The sequence below is a fragment of the Cynocephalus volans genome, chromosome 2 (genome assembly GCF_027409185.1).
Source record: "Cynocephalus volans isolate mCynVol1 chromosome 2, mCynVol1.pri, whole genome shotgun sequence".
In the NCBI taxonomy this organism is placed as follows: domain Eukaryota; kingdom Metazoa; phylum Chordata; class Mammalia; order Dermoptera; family Cynocephalidae; genus Cynocephalus; species Cynocephalus volans.
Genome location: NC_084461.1, coordinates 115,992,744 through 116,012,174, shown reverse-complemented (window position 1 = coordinate 116,012,174; position 19,431 = coordinate 115,992,744). Strand labels below are relative to the sequence as shown.

General features: G+C 35.2%; 1 protein-coding gene across 1 annotated transcript in view; it reads left to right on the top strand.

Annotated features, from left to right (window-relative positions):
• The window catches only part of FNIP1 (folliculin interacting protein 1), a 133,308-nt gene that overhangs the window by 55,780 nt on the left and 58,097 nt on the right, over nt 1–19,431 (top strand). Inside the window, exons 2-3 of the mRNA XM_063087302.1 lie at nt 7,909–8,035; nt 17,393–17,527. Coding sequence (XP_062943372.1) covers nt 7,909–8,035; nt 17,393–17,527 — 262 coding nt within the window. The remainder of the gene's footprint in view (nt 1–7,908; nt 8,036–17,392; nt 17,528–19,431) is intronic.

The following is a 19,431-nucleotide window of genomic DNA, read 5'->3' as shown; positions in this document are numbered from 1 at the left end:
CCATGTATCAGTTTTGCTTTCTTTGGGTATATACCCATTGTGGGATTACTGGGTCATAAGGCAGTGCTATTTTAATTTACATTCCTACCAACAATGTAGGAGACTTCCCTTTTCTCTGCATCCTCACAAGCATTTTCTGTCTTTTTGATAATAGCCATTCTAACTGGAGTGAGAGGACATCATATTGTGGTTTTAATTTGTATTTCTCTGATGATTAGTGGTATGGAACATTTTTTCATGTGCTTGTTGGCCATTTGTATGTCTTTTGAGAAATGTCTGTTGAGGTCTTAGGCCCATTTTCAGTTGAGTTACCCTTTTTTTTTTTTTTTTTGCTGTTGAGTTTCTTATATATTCTGGATGTTAGTCCCTTGTCAGATGTGTTGTTTGTAAACACTTTCTCCAGTTCTGTAGGTTGTCTCTTCACTTTGTTAACTGTGTCCTTTGCTGTGCAGAAGCTTTTTAGTTTGGTGTAGTACTGTTTGTCTATTTGTGCTTGAGTTGCCTAGTCTTGTTCAAAAAAGCACTTCCCAGCCTAATTTCACCTAGTGTTTTCCCTATGTTTTCTCCTAGTAATTTAATAGTTTTGGATCTGTAGATCTTAGTCCATTTTGAGTTGATTTTTGTGGATGGTGAGAGATAGGGGTCTAATTTCTTTCTTCTGCATATGGATATCCAGTTTTCCTAGCACCATTTATTGAAGTGGCTGTCCTTTCCCCATTGTATATTTTTGGCACTGTGGTCGAAAATCAGTTTGCTGTAAGTGCGTGGATTTATTTCTGGGCTCTCTAATCTGTTCCATTGGTCTGTTTTTCTGTTTTTATGTTAATACCATGCTGTTTTGGTTACTATAGCTTTACAGTATGTTTTGAAGTCAGGGAGTGTGATGCCTCTGGCTTTGTTCTTTTTATTCAAGATTGCTTTGGCTGTATAGGGTCTTTTGTGGTTCCATACAAATTTTAAGATTGTTATTTCTATTCTTTTTTTTATGTAGAAAATTGAAGATCAGTGTTTTTTCTATTTTGTGAATAAAGTCATTGGTATTTTGATAGGGGCTGTGTTGAATGTGTAGATTTTTGGGGGGTAATATGGACATTTTGGTGATGTTAATTCTTCCAACCCATGAACACAGGATATCTTTCCATTTATTTGTGTAGTCTTCAGTTTCTTTCACCAATGTTTTATAGTTTTCATTGTAGAGATCTTTTACCTCCTTGATAAAATTTACTCCTAGGTTTGTTTGTTTGGTTTTTGGTGAATGGGATTACTTTATTGATTTCTTCTTCAGATATTTTGTTTTCAGTGTATGGGAACACTATGTTTCCTGACACTTTACTGAAAAATTCACCCTTTTAAAGTGTACAGTTCAGTGTGTTTTTTTAAGTATATTTACAGAATTGTGGAACCATCATTACTATCTAATTCTAGAACATTTCATCACCCCAAAAAGAAACCACACACACATTACAGTCACTGGGGATTTGCCTATTCTGGACAAGTTACATAAATGGAATCATATAATAAATGGCCTTTTGTGTTTGGCTTCTTTTGCTTGGTGTAATGTTTTCAAGGTTCATCCATGTTATAGCATGTATCCTTTTTATGGCCAAATATTCCATGGTATGGATACAACACATTTTGTTCAATCATCAGTTGATGGACATGCCTTTTAACTTTTTAAAGAAAACTGGTCTGTTTTATTTTTTCAGATTGTAGAATATGATGGTTTAATCCATTTACTCATGAAATATTTATTTAGTGCCTGCAGTGTTATCTTTACTTGGGGGATGTGTAGTTTTACTCATTTATTGTGCTTGGCACTGGGGATTCAAAAATGAATGAGCTCAGCCCTCAGCTTGCTTTCTAGTGGAAGAAACAGGTGTATTAGTCCATTTATATTGCTTATAACAAAATACCTGAGACTGGGTGATTTATACAGAAAAATGACATTTATTGCTTACAGTTTCTGAGGCTGGGAAGTGGAAGTCCAAAGTCCATCTGATGGTGGCGACAGTGACTCAGGGGTCTCACATTGCAAGATGGTCAAAGCAGAGAGAGCGAAAGACAGACTCTCCTCTTTTAAAGCCCTCAGAACCACACCTCTGACCACTATTTTTAATCCATTCACTAGTGCGTGGTCCTACAATCCAATCACCTTTTCAAGGCTCCACCTTTCAGTTACCATAATTGTATTTCCCACCCTCTTAACAGTCACAGTGGGGGCTAAGTTTCTAATATATGAAACTTGAGGGACACAATTCAAGCTTCAGTGAGTTTTAGGGAGATATAATTCAATCCACTGCAACAGGAATGTAAACAGATAAATTGCAGGATGAGGAAAGTACTATTAGAGTTATAATCTAAGGTAAATGTAACCCAAGAAGTCAGTAACAAACTCTGCTTGGAGGAATAGTAAAATCCACATTTATATGGAACAATAAAAGACCACGCATAGCCAAAGTAATGCTGAGCAAAAAAAAAATAAAGCTGGAGGCATAACACTACCTGACTTTAAGCTATACTACAAAGCTATAATAACCAAAACAGTATGGTACTGGCATAAAAACAGACACACTGACCAATGGAATAGAATAGAGAATCCAGAAATCTTCCCACACACTTACTTCCATCTGATCTTTGACAAAGGCACCAAGCCTATTCACTGGGGAAGGGACTGCCTCTTCAGCAAATGGTGCTGGGATAACTGGATATCCATATGCAGGAGAATGAAACTAGATCCATACCTCTCACCGTATACTAAAATCAACTCAAAATGGATTAAGGATTTAAATATACACCCTGAAACGATAAAACTTCTTAAAGAAAACATAGGAGAAACACTTCAGGAAATAGGACTGGGCACAGACTTCATGAATAAGACCCCAAAAGCACGGGCAACCAAAGGAAAAATAAACAAATGAGATTATATCAAACTAAAAAGCTTCTGCACAGCAAAAGAAACAATTAACAGAGTTAAAAGACAACCAACAGAGTGGGAGAAAATATTTGCAAAATATACATCTGACAAAGGGTTAATATCCAGAATATATAAGGAACTCAAACAACTTTACAAGAAGAAAACAAGCAACCCAATTAAAAAATGGGCAAAAGAGCTAAGTAGGCATTTCTCTAAGGAAGATATACAAATGGCCAACAGACATATGAAAAAATGCTCAACATCACTGAGCATCCGGGAAATGCAAATCAAAACCACACTGAGATACCATCTAACCCCAGTTAGGATGGCTAAAATCCAAAAGACTGAACGATAAATGCTGGCGAGGTTGCGGAGAAAAAGGAACTCTCATACATTGTTGGTGGGACTGCAAAATGGTGCAGCCTCTATGGAAAATGGTATGGAGGTTCCTCAAACAATTGCAGATAGATCTACCATATGACCCAGCTATCCCACTGTTGGGAATATACCCAGAGGAATGGAAATCATCAAGTCGAACGTATACCTGTTCCCCAGTGTTCATCGCAGCACTCTTTACAATAGCCAAGAGTTGGAACCAGCCCAAATGTCCATCATCAGATGAGTGGATACGGAAAATGTGGTACATCTACACAATGGAATACTACTCAGCTATAAAAACGAATGAAATACTGCCATTTGCAACAACATGGATGAACCTTGAGAGAATTATATTAAGTGAAACAAGTCAGGCACAGAAAGAGAAATACCACATGTTCTCACTTATTGGTGGGAGCTAAAAATTAATATATAAATTCACACACACACACACACACACACACACACACACAAAACCGGGCGGGGGGAGAAGATATAACAACCACAATTACTTGAAGTTGATACGACAAGCAAACAGAAAGGACATTGTTGGGGGGGAGGGGGGAGGGAGAAGGGAGGGAGGTTTTGGTGATGGGGAGCAATAATCAGCTACAATGTATATCGACAAAATAAAATTAAAAAAAAAAAAAAAAAACTTCCCAGAGGATCTGGTGACATTTGAGCTACATCTTTAAGAATGAATAGGCGTTTGCCAAGGAGGTTGAGGATATTTAAAGTAGAAGAAATAGCTTGTACAAAGGCTAGGAACTGTGAAATACTCTGGTAAGTCTTGGCACCTTTGAGATGATCAGTGTGATGATATCATCACATCTGGGCCAGACAGATCTGGGCCAGGCTATGAAGAGCTTTACATCTAAGCAAAGGAATTTGGATTTTATTCTTTAGGTGTCTTGGAGGCCAGAGGGGTTTGGATGAATGAGATGGCGTCACTACTCATTCAAAATCTGTTTGAAAGCCTCACTCATATCCAGCAAAGCTCATCTTCTCCTTTCCTTCAGAAAATTTTTTACATATTATGCACCCTTTTTCCCAAAAGAATATACCTCCCCCCTCCACTATCCCCTCACTGTCACCTTCCATCACAGTCTAGTGATTCCCTGTTTTAATTTATTTCACCTGCCACATATTTGAAGTTATCATGTTCATTCATTTCTTTACTTAGCTACTGCTCTTTCTTCCAGAGCAGGTTCGTTCATGTCTTGCCTTGACTGATGCACATAGTAGATACATATCTGTGTTGAATGAATGAATGAACTCCTTTACCTTTAATATCTTAAATTCTAGTATCATATTATATTCTCTTATTATTATAGTCTCTATTTCTTGTCCCCCACACTACCCCCCTCTATACGTACCTCTTTGGGTATTCAGCACTTTGACCGTATTGCCTCCATTTTCTTCTTATTGGCTAGCCTCCTCCCATCAGTACATTCCCTAACTAGCTTAGATTTCACTGTCCATCATTTCAGCTGTATTCTTGTCAGTCTTCTATTCCATTGCTGTGGTCCTCTTCCTTTTGTCTCGTTTACATATCAAAATCTTTACCTTGACTCAATCTGATCCAAATTGAAGCACATGAGTGCCTGGTGTTTGTGGCTGGTACATATTCATAGTCTTCAAACTTATGTAGACTTATTGCTTTGCCCAGAAATCGTATTTTTTTTAGTCAACATATTTTCCAGCAACCACTTTTCTCTTTTTTACTCTCTACTATCCCCGCATCTTACCACCTTGCCCTTATTTTTCTTTATCTACTTGACAAACAAAATAGAGCTCTTACACCTGAATTCCTCAACATCTTAACTTCATACCTCTAAATCTTTTGGGACCCATTTACAGCTTTGCCTCTATTCTTTCCATCCTATTGCAGGTGTTATTCTTTCTTCTGTTGGAACTAATCCTTTCACCTGTGCTCTATGTCCTGTACTCTACTTCCTCCAAGGCCTTGTATCTCCCCTCCACCTCAAATTCTTTGTCATCAGTATATAAACACGTTCAGATGTGTCCTTTCTTAATAATAGAATACTGCTGCTCTACTTCATGATTGCTTTTCTTTCTTTCTTTGACAATTGTCTATTTTCTCTGTTCTCATTCACTCTTCTGCTCTCTGCAATCTGATCGCTGTGCTCTTTACTCCTTAGAACCATCCTTTCCATAGTCACCAGTGACTACTTTGTTTCTAAAGCTAGTGGATGCTTTTCAATGACTACCATGGTATTTATTCTTCTTCTCAAGAGTGTTCGTCTTTATTGGTTTCCATAAGACTGCTTTCCTGATTTTCATCCTATGTCAGTTTGTTCTTTTGTTTCCTTTGCATTGCATGAAAGTACAGCATAGTTAGAACAGTTCAGTATAATGCAAATCAGTGTTTTCTAAGCATGAATCTCTGGTTTAGTTTGAATGTATAGGGTGAGCCTTCATCAGTTTCTTACACACAGGCATTCGCTAAGGCTTAGACAGGAAAAAACTAGAATTATATTTTCTGTCAGTAATTTGGGATGAAGATGTATTATGTTGCCAGTTATAGGTAGTTTCATGTGCGTTGGTAGGGTTAGGGAAATGAAGGAACCAAATCAAGACCTCTGCCTGATGCATTGTGAAGAATTGGCCATTCAGCCTGAGAGAACTAATGACAGTTTTGGTGTGTCAGTTCTCCCATTTATTATTATTATTATTTTACTTTTATTTTATTTATATTTATTTTTGTGGGGTACAGTGTGTTGTTTTAATACATGCTGCACAATGATTCACTTAGGGTAGATAACATAGTTTTATCCCCATTAGTTTACTCCTAATCTTCCCCCCAACCCCTACTCCTCTCTGTTAACCGTTATTCTACTCGCTACTTTTTTTTTTTTAAACACACAAAGATTAACATCCTTATTGCAAAAAGAACTCTTAAAATGAATTAGAAAAATCTAAGCAAAAATTTGGTAAAGGACATGAGCAGATAAATCGCACACCCTAAAGAAACACATGTGGTTAGTAGGTATATTATAAGGTCTGGTTGTGGAGGGTGCGGGTCTGGTTGTGGAGGGTGCGGGTCTGGGCCGGACCCCGTTCAAGATGCTGGCATTGGGCTGGCTCCATTGCTGGCCTGGATGTATGATGGGGGCAGGGCTAAGGCCCCCACAGTCTTAGGACCCCCAGGCTTTGAGCTGTCTCCGTTGTTGGCCTGGACATACAGTGGGGGAGGAGCTAAGGTCCATGGCCCCTGTCTCTCAGGACCCCTGGGTGTCTGGCTGGTTTCTTTGCTGGCCTGGATGTGTGGTGGGGTGAGGTTAAGGCCCACAGCCCCCATCTCTCAGGATCCCTGGGCATCAGGCTGGTTCTGTTGCTGGCCTGGATGTGTAGCCATTCTTAGCACATTCTTAGCACAGCTTAGTAGTTCTCCCATTTCTTAGCACCTGTCCTGTGACATGTAGTATGTTCAGTTCACCAAACTTGTTTCTCCACCATTTAGTTAATTGTTTTCTCTCCCTCTCTTCCCTCCCTCACCCACCCCATTAATTTTTTAAATTGTGAAATATAATACATATATAAAAGTTCATAAAACAAATATGGTGTGTTTTAAGATATATGTATACTGTAAAGTGAAGATCTGTGTATTATCTAGTCAACACACAGAACACAGTCATTGCCCCGATCCACCTGATATGTCCCTTCCTGGTTACACCTCCAACTTCAGCCTTACCTCCTAGAGGTAAATACTCTCCGAACTTTTGAGGCCATCACTTCTTTGTTTGTTTGTTTGTTTATAGTTTTAAAACCTAAGTATGCATTCCTAGACATAAACCTTGCCTGTTACTAACCTTAATATAAGTGGAAAAACACAGTACCTATTTGTGTGTCATTGTCTAAGGACTTTTGCTCATTGTCTGTCCATGTTTTTGCCTATTGCTAAAGATCATTCATTGTGTTTGCTGTGTAGTATTTCATAATCTGAATATGCCATAATATATTTACCCATTCTACTGTTGGTGAACATTTGAATAAATTTTTATATATATATAAATTTTTTAAAAACTATTTTCTAAAGAGATTATGCTAATTTATATTCATACCAGCAGCGTTATGAGAATTTCCATCCTGCTTAGTTGCTCATCACTATGTTTTCTTGCTATTGTCCTGTGAGTCATTTGCTGTTGTTTAAACTGAAAACTGTTTCTATCTTCACATTTACATATTGAAGACATGGTAACAAAACTATTTTAAAATGTGGGTTAATTTTATGTCATCTAGTCCATGCCATGAAATCAATACGTATTTTCATTATGTTAAATGTACTTATGTATGTTTATTAAGTTAACTTTTTAGATTTATGAGATGACTTTTATATATACTAAGTATTAATTGCCACTTTTACTTTTAAATAAGAATAATTTTGGTTTTGCTTTTATTTTATTTTTACTTTTTAATCTAAAGTGTCATTGTTGTGTAACTTTGCGTCCCTAAACTAGTGATATTTTGTATAAAGATCTCCTATCTAGTGTTCAGCAATAATACAACTTCTTTTTTGTTATATAGGTTTTATTTCCAAGAATGTATGTGGAAAATTTATTAAAATAACTCTAATGGATTTTTATTTTTCTTTCAAGTTGGCCTTTGCCAGAGTTTGATCCAAGCCAGATTCGACTGATTGTGTATCAAGACTGTGAAAGACGAGGTAGAAATGTCTTGTTTGACTCAAGTGTTAAGAGAAAAAATGAGGACATATCAGTATCGGTGAGCATCATTATTGATTTGGTTGAAACTTAATGTTAAATATTTTAATAATTCAAGAAAGAATGAATAAAATTTCAACTATTATACTTTTATTTGTCAGTATAAAACATCTTTACCATGTTGTTTTAAAGTTTAGAGTCCTGATTTTGAGGTTTTTAAAGAGGAGAAGTGGGACCTTTTTTTTTTTTTTTTTTTTTTTGGCATCACTCTAGCCAGAAAGTATTTTTCTTTGACATTTATTTTCTTACATGATTGTATTGTGAGACATGACCAGAGCTACTGGGATTCTTATAAAGGGTCTGGTCTAAACCTCTCATCTAACAGTTGTGGAAAGTGAGACCTAGATAAGTGAAATTAATTGTCCGAAGGTACAAGGCAAGCTATGTCTCCACCCCTTGGTTCATTATATTTCCCCCTGCTCCACAGTGTGGCAGGATCATCTGTTCTTTATCTTTTAACATAATATTTTGAAATATTTTGACATCAGCTTAGTAGTGCATGGACATTCACTTGGTTGTCCAAGAAAACCTAGGTTATTATAGATATTTTTGTTGCTACTACTGCCATTATGCTTTCAGTCATAAAGACAAAGTCCCCTAAGACTGTACTTGGGAAATGGAAGCCTGAAATTGTGTTTTCCCTTCTCCCGTAGATTGACAACTTTTACTAACAATTCAGTAAACAACTGAAAACAAAGTACTTTTGGGAAAGCTTTTCCTATCATTAGAACTGTCTGTTAAAATGAACGGATGTTATTTGTTGAGAATTGAGAGTTTGTATTTGAGATTTTGTGGTTCTGAGAAAAATTTGAATATGTTGGCCATAGTTTACTGTGTTATTTACAGCTGCATCCTTAGCATCTACTACAGTGGTATATAATAGATACGTGACTCATTTTTGAGTTACTTTGACTGCCAGGTTTTACAATGTCTTTTGTTTTGTTTAGATTGCTTGTCCATTCTCTGGACACTTTCAATTTGATGAGAAAAAAGCATTGCAAAATGTTCTTAAATTATTGTTTAAGATGTCTGCAAAGTACTAGGCACTTAGAGATGTAACTGTCTCTGCCCTCTTGGTGCCTACAGTGAGGCATCCTATTAGGGAGGTAGATAATGAACAAATAAATACCCAAATAAATAATTCCAAATTGTGATTAAGTACTGTGAAGGAAACTCACATAATGTTTATGAGATGCTAACAGGAAGGAACCAAGTTTTCATCGGTTTGGGTATAGAGCTTACTGAGAAAGTAAAATTCAAGCTGAAATCTGAAGAAATAGAAGCCATGCAGTCAAAGATGAGTATTTCTGGTAGCAAGACCAGCAAATGCAAATTCTACAAAATGACTCAGGAGCTTGGTGAATTTAAGGAACTAAAAGAAGGGCAGTCTGGCTGGAGTGAGAGTAAGTAGTATGAAAACTGGCTAGAGATGAAATTAGAAGGAGATGGGGCAGGAGCCAGAGTATTCAGGACCTTATAGGTTAGAAGTTTGGGTTATATCCTAAATGCAAAGGGAAGCCATTGATGGGATTTTATTTCGAAAAATAACTTTGGCTGCTATATAGAGAGTAGTTGGATGTGGGGGGATGAGGAAGAAGGAAATATTTGGTGAATCTGACATTTTGGTTTGAAGAGCTGAGTGGTGAGATGCCTAAGAGTCATAGAGTTGGAGATGGTCAAGCAGGCAGTTGAAATCTAAGGCTAACTACAAATGTGGTAAGCATTTATTTGTATTCAGGCTGCTAACAGCTTAACAGAACTTGGCTGAGGCTGACAGGTACACATTCATTAACTTAATCAATACTTGATTTTTTTTTTCAGCAAACATTTAAGGTTTTTCTTTGTGCTTGATAGTGTCCTGCTGAATTGCAGCATATGACCTCTCCTTTACTATTTTTCTTGACTAATGCTATTCATTATGTGTTTGTTCAGTATTCTTCATTTTTATCTTAACAGCCCTATAAGTCTTGATTCATGATCTATTGACCTTTTCTGGTATGATCTTCGTTAGTCTCATTAGTCTTCTCTCCTACTGATGTCTTTCATCTTCCCTCTCAGTTAGATTTTTTATTTGCCTGCAAGCATTCACTAAGCCTCTTTACCCAACACCAACGAAATAATTATCTTTTTACTTTCTCCCTCTTGTATGTGTCTGTCTTAGTTTGGGCTGCTGTGCAAAATACCATAGGCTGGGTGGCTTAAACAACATGTTTATTTCTCCCAGTCTGGCGGCTGAAAGTTTAAGATTAGGTTGCCAGCATGGTTTGGTTCTTGTGAGGCCCTCTTCTTGATAGCAGACTGCTAGCTTTTTGTTGTACCCTCACAGGCTGAAAAAGACAGCTCTCTAGGGTCCCTTTTATAAGGGTATTAATCCCATTCATGAAGGATCCTCCCTCATGACATAATCACCTTCTGAAGTCCCCATCACCTAAGACTATCACCTTGTGGATTAGGATTTCAACATATGAATTTGGTGGAGACATAACATGCGGTCCATAACTTTCACTCTCTATTTTTGAGTCTCTGCCCCTTTTTGTCCTTCCCAGTCTTCCTTCTCAGCATATGTTGGCATCTCTTAGGTTCTCCTCAGTGTCTGTTCTCAGTCTCTCCTTTCTACCTCTTGGTCTCTCCTTGTTGTGTCTTGCTCTCTTTGTCTCTGTTTGTCTCAATAGTAAACTGTCTGTTGGCTCTGTTTTTTATACTAGCCACTTCATACTTAACCCTCTGAAATTTTCCTGTAAGCCTACTCTTTTAAACGTTTCTCTAAACTCATCAGTGCCTAGAAATCAAACAGCCTTGAGTACCTCCAGTCTCACTTGTTTTTTTTATATGTCTTTATCCTATGTGCTATCTCCCTAGTTGAAAATTTATCCTCCTTCAAGTTTCTTTTTTGTTTGTTTGTTTTGGTGGCTGTTTGGTACAGGTATCCAAACCCTTGACCTTGGTCTTTACCAGGTGGTGCTCTAACCAACTTAACTTACTGGCCAGCCCTTCAAGTGTCATTTTGTCACAAGTTTATGAATCCTTCGTGATTTCCTCTGTGTGTATTCTCTCCTCTCCTCTATCAGAATTCTCATAATCTTTTGCTCATATTCACAGTCTTCTATATCATAGCTATATTTTTATGTGTATTCATTAGCAGATTGGAAAAAAATCTTAAAGTAAAAAAATTGATCTGTTATTCACCGTTGTTTCCTAAAATGTACACTGTGTCACATGTAGTAAGTACTAAGACATATTTTGATCAATTTTAATTACTGTTAGGAAGTTTATCATCAAAATCCTGTTAAATACTCTCATGAAGATTTTATATGTTCCTTTTGAACACTACAGAAAACATTGAAATACCCATTGCCCCAAATTACAAGCAGTTTGAATCTCTTAAGTTATTTTTTTTCAACTACTTTACCATGCTTGTATCCTTGGAACATCAAATCATGTGGGTTCTCTATAGGCAAAGAAAGACTGTGATGTAAATAATATTCTAAACTTCTTACAACATATTTTTGGTTCATACATGATGATGAAATCATTTAGGCGTTAGCAGTTTGCTGGATGAAGGTAAATCATTCAGCCTTGCTGTCTTTGCATAGCAATATTCTATTCTGCTATGGTAAATGTTAAAATCATTTATCATGTCCTTCTTTGTTAGTTTAAAACATCTTTCTTAGCTTAAAACAATCTATAAGAGAAAATAGGGATTATAAATATTATTTCAGCCATACAGTTTACCAAAAATTTTATTGAAAAAAACGTCTGTTTTATTGTTGAGAAAGTAATGTCATCATGAATTATAAATGGAAAGCGAAGCTTTAGAATGTGATGCTTACCAGATTGCTTTACTCTATTCCCTTTACCAAAAGAAATTAACATTTTCTTATTTGGAAACAGCTATAAGTTTCCTAGTTTAATATCTGCTGAATCTCAATTTTAGGACTTCACTTGAAAGTTGTCAAGCAGGAGTATTTGGGCTCACTCAATAAATTTGAGTGTAATTAACCTGAACCACAATCATAATGACACTTATTTACTTTGAAGTTACATCAGCATTAAAAAGTGGCCGTTGTAAAAATACTTACTGAGGTTCCTTTAAATGTGTAAGACACATGATGGTTTTGCTTGTAAAGATGATAGATGGTCATAATTCACATTATTGAGTACCTTACAACTGGGATGAGAGGGAAGGCAGTATTTCACAATGGACTACTGATCCACTTCTTCATTTGGTTGAACCAAGGAATTGTCTATTAAGAACATGACAGCACTTTATAAGGATAAGCAAATGATTTCTGTATTTCCATGCAGAGTAAATATTTTATATTTAGAGTGTGTTTAACAGGTTTTGGGAGGAGATGAGGAAGCTGTATATTTTATTGCATTTTAAATTCTATGCATAGTGAGTGGCATAAATGCTTTGATTTTTAGAAGCCAAAGTACTTTCCATGCTTCAGTAATGTCCTATAAAACTGAAATAAAATTATATTAATCAATGTATAGCTTTCTCAGAACATGTATTTTCCAGCTCTATTATGCTCTATGAAAAATGACTGTTGAATTGTGAAACCTGATTAAAGTGAATACATTTAATGATCTTTAAAAAGGATCTTCATGGTCTGGCTGGTTAGCTCAGTTGGTTACAGCATGATGTAGATAACACCAAAGTCAAGGGCTCAGATCTCTGTACCAGCCAGCCACCAAAAAAAAAAGGATCTTCCCATGTTTGTAAAAAATATTGTAATATATTTTCTTTAATCACTGATATAGTCATATGGGTCCATTGTAATTTTGTCACATTACAATCCTTATCCTAGTTTTTGTGTCAGTGATAATGCAGTGCTATTTCATGAGTTCCTAGTTACGTGGTAACTTACATGGTTCAGCCTTCATGAATTATACACAAGGATAAAGTTGAACATCAGTAAATTTATATAATTTTCTTTCTTTTTGTTTTGTTTTGTTTTTTGAATGCAAATTTTAAGGTGTGAGAGTTTTGTATACTCTGAAGCATTATACAAGTGCCAATTGTATGGTTGAATCTTAATTATGATACCAAATTTGAAATATAGGGTTCGGTTGGGTAATTGGATTTAAAGTTAATATCATACAGTAATCAGCTCAATATGTACAAATAGCTTCCAGCCAGTGTTGTTCTGATCATCACATCTTGGACACAGGTAGTGATAGTCAGCTCTCTGCCCCATGAATATGCATTTAATAAAAAAAGAAGAAGGTCTGAGGGATACTATTAAAAATAAAATAACATAAAAATATAAAATAATACAATTAAAATAGCAATTAAAATGAGAAAGTCCCTATGCATAATCTTAACCAAACCTATGTGTTTTTAGAACTTTAAAAGTCTCCTTTGGTACATAAAGGCTTACTTGAACAAATGGAAAGGCAAAATAAATTTTTGAGTAATACTCAACATCATGAAGTTGTTCATTCCTCTTAAGTTCCATTGTAAATTAATGCTATCCCAATAAAAATGCCAACCTTATTATTTTTGTGTGGAGTGATGTCTGGAACTAGATAGTGGATTCTAAAGTTCAAATGGGAAGAAGTTAGCAATAATTGGTTGAGAAACTCTGAAAAAGAAGGATAATTAGGATGAGCTAACTCCAGCAGATTTGAAAATATGCTGTAAAGTCTCAAGAATTAAAACAGTGTGTTATTGGCAGATAAATAGACAAATAGACTCATGGAACAAAATAGAAGTCAGAAATAGATCCAAATACATGAAGGAATTTAGTATATGATAAAGGCATTATCTTAAATTAGTAGGGTAAAGGTTAATAAATGGTGTTAAGAATTGGATAGCCATTTGGAAGAAAGATGAACTTGGATTTATATCTAACAGTGTACATCATAAAACTAAATGTAAATTTTAAAAAACTAACATTACAGAAGAAAACATGAGTGGGTTTCTAAATATCTGTGGAGTGGAGAGGACCTTTCTAGCTTTGACTTAGAATCCAAAAGCCATAAAGGAAAGGACTGATAAATTTGACAACCAGATTTTTAAAAAAACTTGCATGGTAAAACAAAGAAAAAGTACCACTATAAAGAAAGTTAAAAGACAAATGGCAACCTGGGGCAAACACTTTTGCAATTTATAACACCAAGTGCTAATCTTTCTATATAAAGAGTTCCTAGAAATCAAGACAGGAGAACCACTCAGTAGATAATTGGGGGAAAGACAAGAACAGAGAGTTCATGTACAAGTGGTCATTACACATTTAATATGATCTTACCTTTAATAAGATTCTTACCCTCATTTGTAATAAAGGAAATGGAAATTAAAACTATGTTGAGATTTTAGTTCTTTCCTTTTCAATTGGTGGAAACCCAAAAGTTGAATGTGAGAACACTTTGTTATCATGAGTGAAGTGATTAAGTCTCCATGGAAGGTAATCTGTAAGTATCTACCAAAATTACGTGTATTTATGTTTTAACCCAGCACTTCCACCAGTCTCATTAACAGATGATTGGGGTAAATAAGCTGTAGCATATTTACATAATAGAATATTATGCAGTTGTGTAAAAAAGGAGGAAGATATCTAAAGACAGATGGAAAAATTCTCCAGTATATTAGGGAAAAACAAAGCAAGGGGCAGAACTAAATTACAAGGAGGAAAAGTAGTATCATGCTTATATTTACAAAAAGGAACAATAAACTAATAAAAATGATTTTGCCTATTAAGAACGTGTAGACTGGGAAATAGAGCACTTAAAGAAGGGGGGACCTAGATTTTTTTGTGTATACCCTTTTATTTTGTTTTGAGTTTTGAATCATATAAATGTATTACTTATATAAAACAAATTTCTTAAAGTTGACAGGATAAGAAAAAAAGTTGAAAATTCATGTGAAAGGCTTACAAAAAACTGAGAAACTATATAAGTGCTGGTTATTTAATTGAACTTCAGTTGTGATATGGAATCTGGAACCTGGATAGTTATATGTCTAGGTTAAAATTTTTAATCTACCATACCTACCTTCCTCCTACCTATCCTTCTCTTCCTTCCAAACAATTCAGTTCTAAAACCATTTTAGGTAGGGCTGAACATGGATGTCAGATGGTAGAGATACAGTGGCCCAAAACAGGATATCAGAGCTAAGGTAAGTTGAGGTGGACATCTGCATAAGGTGTGGCCTGACACAGGGTATCTATCAGTGCCCAAGTCGGGTAAGGAGGGCATTTACCCTGGGTGTCCGAGCCTGAGGAGAATGTCCTTGCAGGGAGAGGTGACAGGGTAAATGGGAGACTGGTTATGTACAAGGAGTTTGACCAAATAAGTGTATGTCAAGGATAATGGGCGGCATGTTTCTCAACGTCAGAAAAGGGAGTTATAAATAAGGAAAGGGAGAAAACAAGAACCACATTATTGGTGTTGGACTGGAATTGGAGATACTAGTGCAATGCGCATACATACACAAACACAGTAGGTGTGGATATACATGTGTGTGTGTATGGACATAGACACACACATATACTTTCTAGCCCTGTCCACTGAGAGGCCCAGCTGGCAATGAGACCCCAGTGTAATGAGCATACCTAGCATCCAGATCTTGTTTTCTAAATTTTGTTCTTCACTAAAAGATACCAAGATTTCTTGGAGAAATGACTGGTACATGGGCTGGGGCAGGAAAAAAAAATGATAAGCCTGGAACTTACTGTACTGTAAGCTCAAAGAATGATGGGAGCATATCAGAAGGACACAGGACCCAGCTTGAAGGGGCCAAATTGGGGAAAACATAAAAACAAATAATGATAGTAGCAGAAGACAATCCATTGAATAAAATAGGAAACCATGAGTCTGTATTGATATAAAATAATAAATTGAAAGCTTGATGAGGAACAGCACATTTATATTCAGAATTCCTTTCTCCTCACCAGTTATTAATTACAAAGGCGAAGAGTTTACAGTGGAGATGCTTGGTAGACACCACCCAAATCAAGTGATAATCAGTATCAAGAATATCATCACTAGTCAGACAAATCGAAATCATATACTACATGATAGGATTCAATGAGAACACAGTGTCACTTTTGTGATGTTACACCCCCAGGATGCATAACCTGAATCTTATCATAAGGAAACATCATACAAATTCAGTCTGCCAAATTACTGCCCTGTAATCTTCAAAAATGTGAAGGACATTATAGTCAGAAAGAATGAGAAAATTTTTCACACTGAAGGAGCCTAAAGAGATATAACAAATTAATGCAGTGCAAGATTCTGAACTGCATTCTTTTGCTCTATAGGATGTTATTTAGACAACTGGCCAAATTGTATTGGAGTCTGAGGATTAGATGGCTATAATGTATCGATGATGATTTCCTGAATTTTTTACTGTATTGTTGTTATATAGGGGAATGTCATTGTAGGAAATACACATTAAGGTATTCAGAGTTGATGGGATGGGATATCAAGTAGGCAACTTATTCTCATTTGGTTGAGAAAGCACTGGAATACTTTTAGGAATATCACAGACCTTGGTGGATTGCAGCTTTGGTAGTTGTGAGCAGTGAAAGCTCTAGAACCTGGGGGAGGAGAAGGAGAGAAAGAGGAATAATGAGAAAGAAATACTTACTAGACTGCACAGTCTTCTGGTCCTAAACCCATCTCTTATTACAAATTTTACTGTCTGTTACACAAATACATTTTCATTTCAAAAATATTAAACATGTATGTGTACATATAGCAAAGTATAAAAGTCTCATTTGCATTTCTCCTCCCATCCCTACATATCTCCCTTGGAAAAGTTACTTTTTTATAACAATGTTACTTATGTTAACCTGTAATGGGTTTATTGTTAAATTTAAATGAATTAATATTTTAGAGCTTTCTCAGTTTTAATTTACAATATGGGAAATTTTTATGTTTTGGCGGCCATCCGGTACAGGGAACTGAACCCCTGACCTTGGTGTTATCAGCACTACACTCTACCAAGGGAGCTAATTGGCAAGCTCTAATACAGGGAAATATTGATAGCTATAACTCACATTAGCAAAAGGACTTTGGAATCCTCAGTAATTTGTAAGAGCATAGAGGGGTTTTGAGACTACATAATTGAAAACTGCTGCTTATTAAGTGATTATTAATGACATTGTGTAGGCTATGGTGATATAGAAAAATTCCTGTGATTTAAAAGCATTAGTGAGAGAAGCACAATACAAACTCCAAAAATATTATAAGACAGATAAAATATAGCAAAATATGAATAGTCTTTATATTAAGGTTGTGTTACTGAGTTGTTTCACCCTTGGTTTTTCCAAAGGTTTTAGACTATGATTAATTTGCATATGGTGAAAAATATGTTAAAATATAAATGGGAATATTATCTGTATTTTAGAAACTCTGTAGTGATGCTCAAGTTAAAGTTTTTGGGAAATGCTGCCAACTGAAACCTGGAGGAGACAGTTCTTCCTCTTTGGATAGTTCTATGACTTCATCTTCTGATGTAAAAGACCAATGTCCTAAGTACCAGGTAAGATGACTGATGTTATTTATTTATTCGTTCACTTAAAAAATATTTTTGAGCACCATCCTAGGAACCAGGAATATGATAGTAACTAATCTTTATCTTTCTGGAACTTACATTGTAGATAGAGAGACAGAATATTAAACAAGTAAGTTTATGAACTTTGATAAATCTTAGGATAGGAGAAAGTACAAAGAGCTATGGGCTTAGGTAGCAGGGGTATTTTTTTTTTTTCTTTTATTTCCCAGTTCAGATTTATTGGGCTATCAGAATAATTTCTTATATACTTTTTCATTGTTGAAGTATGAAGGTAAATATAAAATACTAATGCAGTTCAGCTATAGTATGAAATTAAAGTATGATTGGAAGTATACACAATTGGAAATGCACATTTTTATTTTTTAAAAGTAATGTGACTTTTCTGTTAAAATGCAGAATTAAACAAATCCGTAACTACATAGGAACTTCTCTATGAACTTGTTGCATTTTACATAAGATCACTGTTTGGTTTCATGCTAAGCAAATGTAATGTGATGTGAATTTATTTGTGTCATCCAAGCTTGTATGAATCACAGGTATTTTATATTTAGCAGTATCAAAATAGAATCTTGGGCTTTTTAATTATTTGTAGTGAGGTGATTGTGTTTTGATGGAAATTGATTCTTATAACTTATCAATGAGAAAGTATATGTGAAAAGACTCTGAAATTACTAAAATCCAGATGTTAGGAGGACTACACAGTTTCCCACCTTCCTCTCTTCCTTCTGTACCTTAGGCACAATATCTTAAATTCCTGATACTACTACGTCATTTAACACCATCAGGATTTATGTCAGTTTGCACAATTTGGGAAGTTTTCTAATTTGATCAATTGTGTAAACTTGCCCTTCTTCCTGATATTACGCGGTTAAAAATAAATATTAGCAAACTGATCCAGATTATACATACCCTGAAGCAATGAGTGATTATAATTTCATTTTGCATTAGACTCCCTAAAGATTTGCTTTGTTAGCAAGAAAACATTGAATTATTGTAGTATAGTTCACTCCACTTGACAAAATATGATTTCAGGTAACTTGAACATTATCTTTGAGTTACAAGGTTGTAACACATTATTAGCTTTCAGTAATGAGTGTTTGGAGAGAATAGACCTTAAAAATAAAGCTTTTTTAAAAAGGCAGCAATGATAATACCACTTTCTTAATTATAACCTTCATTGTGGATTATGTCACATTAAAATATATAACATGCCAGTGACATTCACAATAAATATTTAGTATATGTTAGAGCAGGCAAAGAGAACCTTAATAGCAAATTATATGGTCTCATAAAATTTAAACAGCATTTGTTTTTACCATATTTTGCTTTTAATGGATTTTTTGTCTGTAATAGTAAATATGTATAAATGCCTTCATATTTAAATTCATATAGCTTGCTTAATATGAGATAATTTTATTCAAAATAGCAATGAGTTAGACACATAATAGCAAAAATGAGCTTATGAGAGAAGGCTCTCATTCTGTCATTAGCCAGAAGTAACTTAGGTTGCCAAGTAAGTTGGCACTGATCTTAAAACAAAACCAAACCAAAAAAACCATGTGATCGTTAAAAAAATTATTCTGCTCTGTTTCTAAAATGTTGTTCTCAGTACCCAGGCCTCTGTGCCTTGAAATAAAAATTTCGATCTTAACCAAATCCCAAAAATAGATGAGTTGTTTCCTATTAGTAACCTGAGGTATAACAGAAATGATTTTTTCTCAAAAATTAACTTTGCACCTTTATTAAAACAAAATTAAGTGTATAGCCCTGAGAAAGAAAAAAACATATAAATGAATATATAAAAAACTAATATAAAAATAGTTATGTGCAATAAAATGGATTGCTACTTGAATGTATTGTTTTAAATAAAG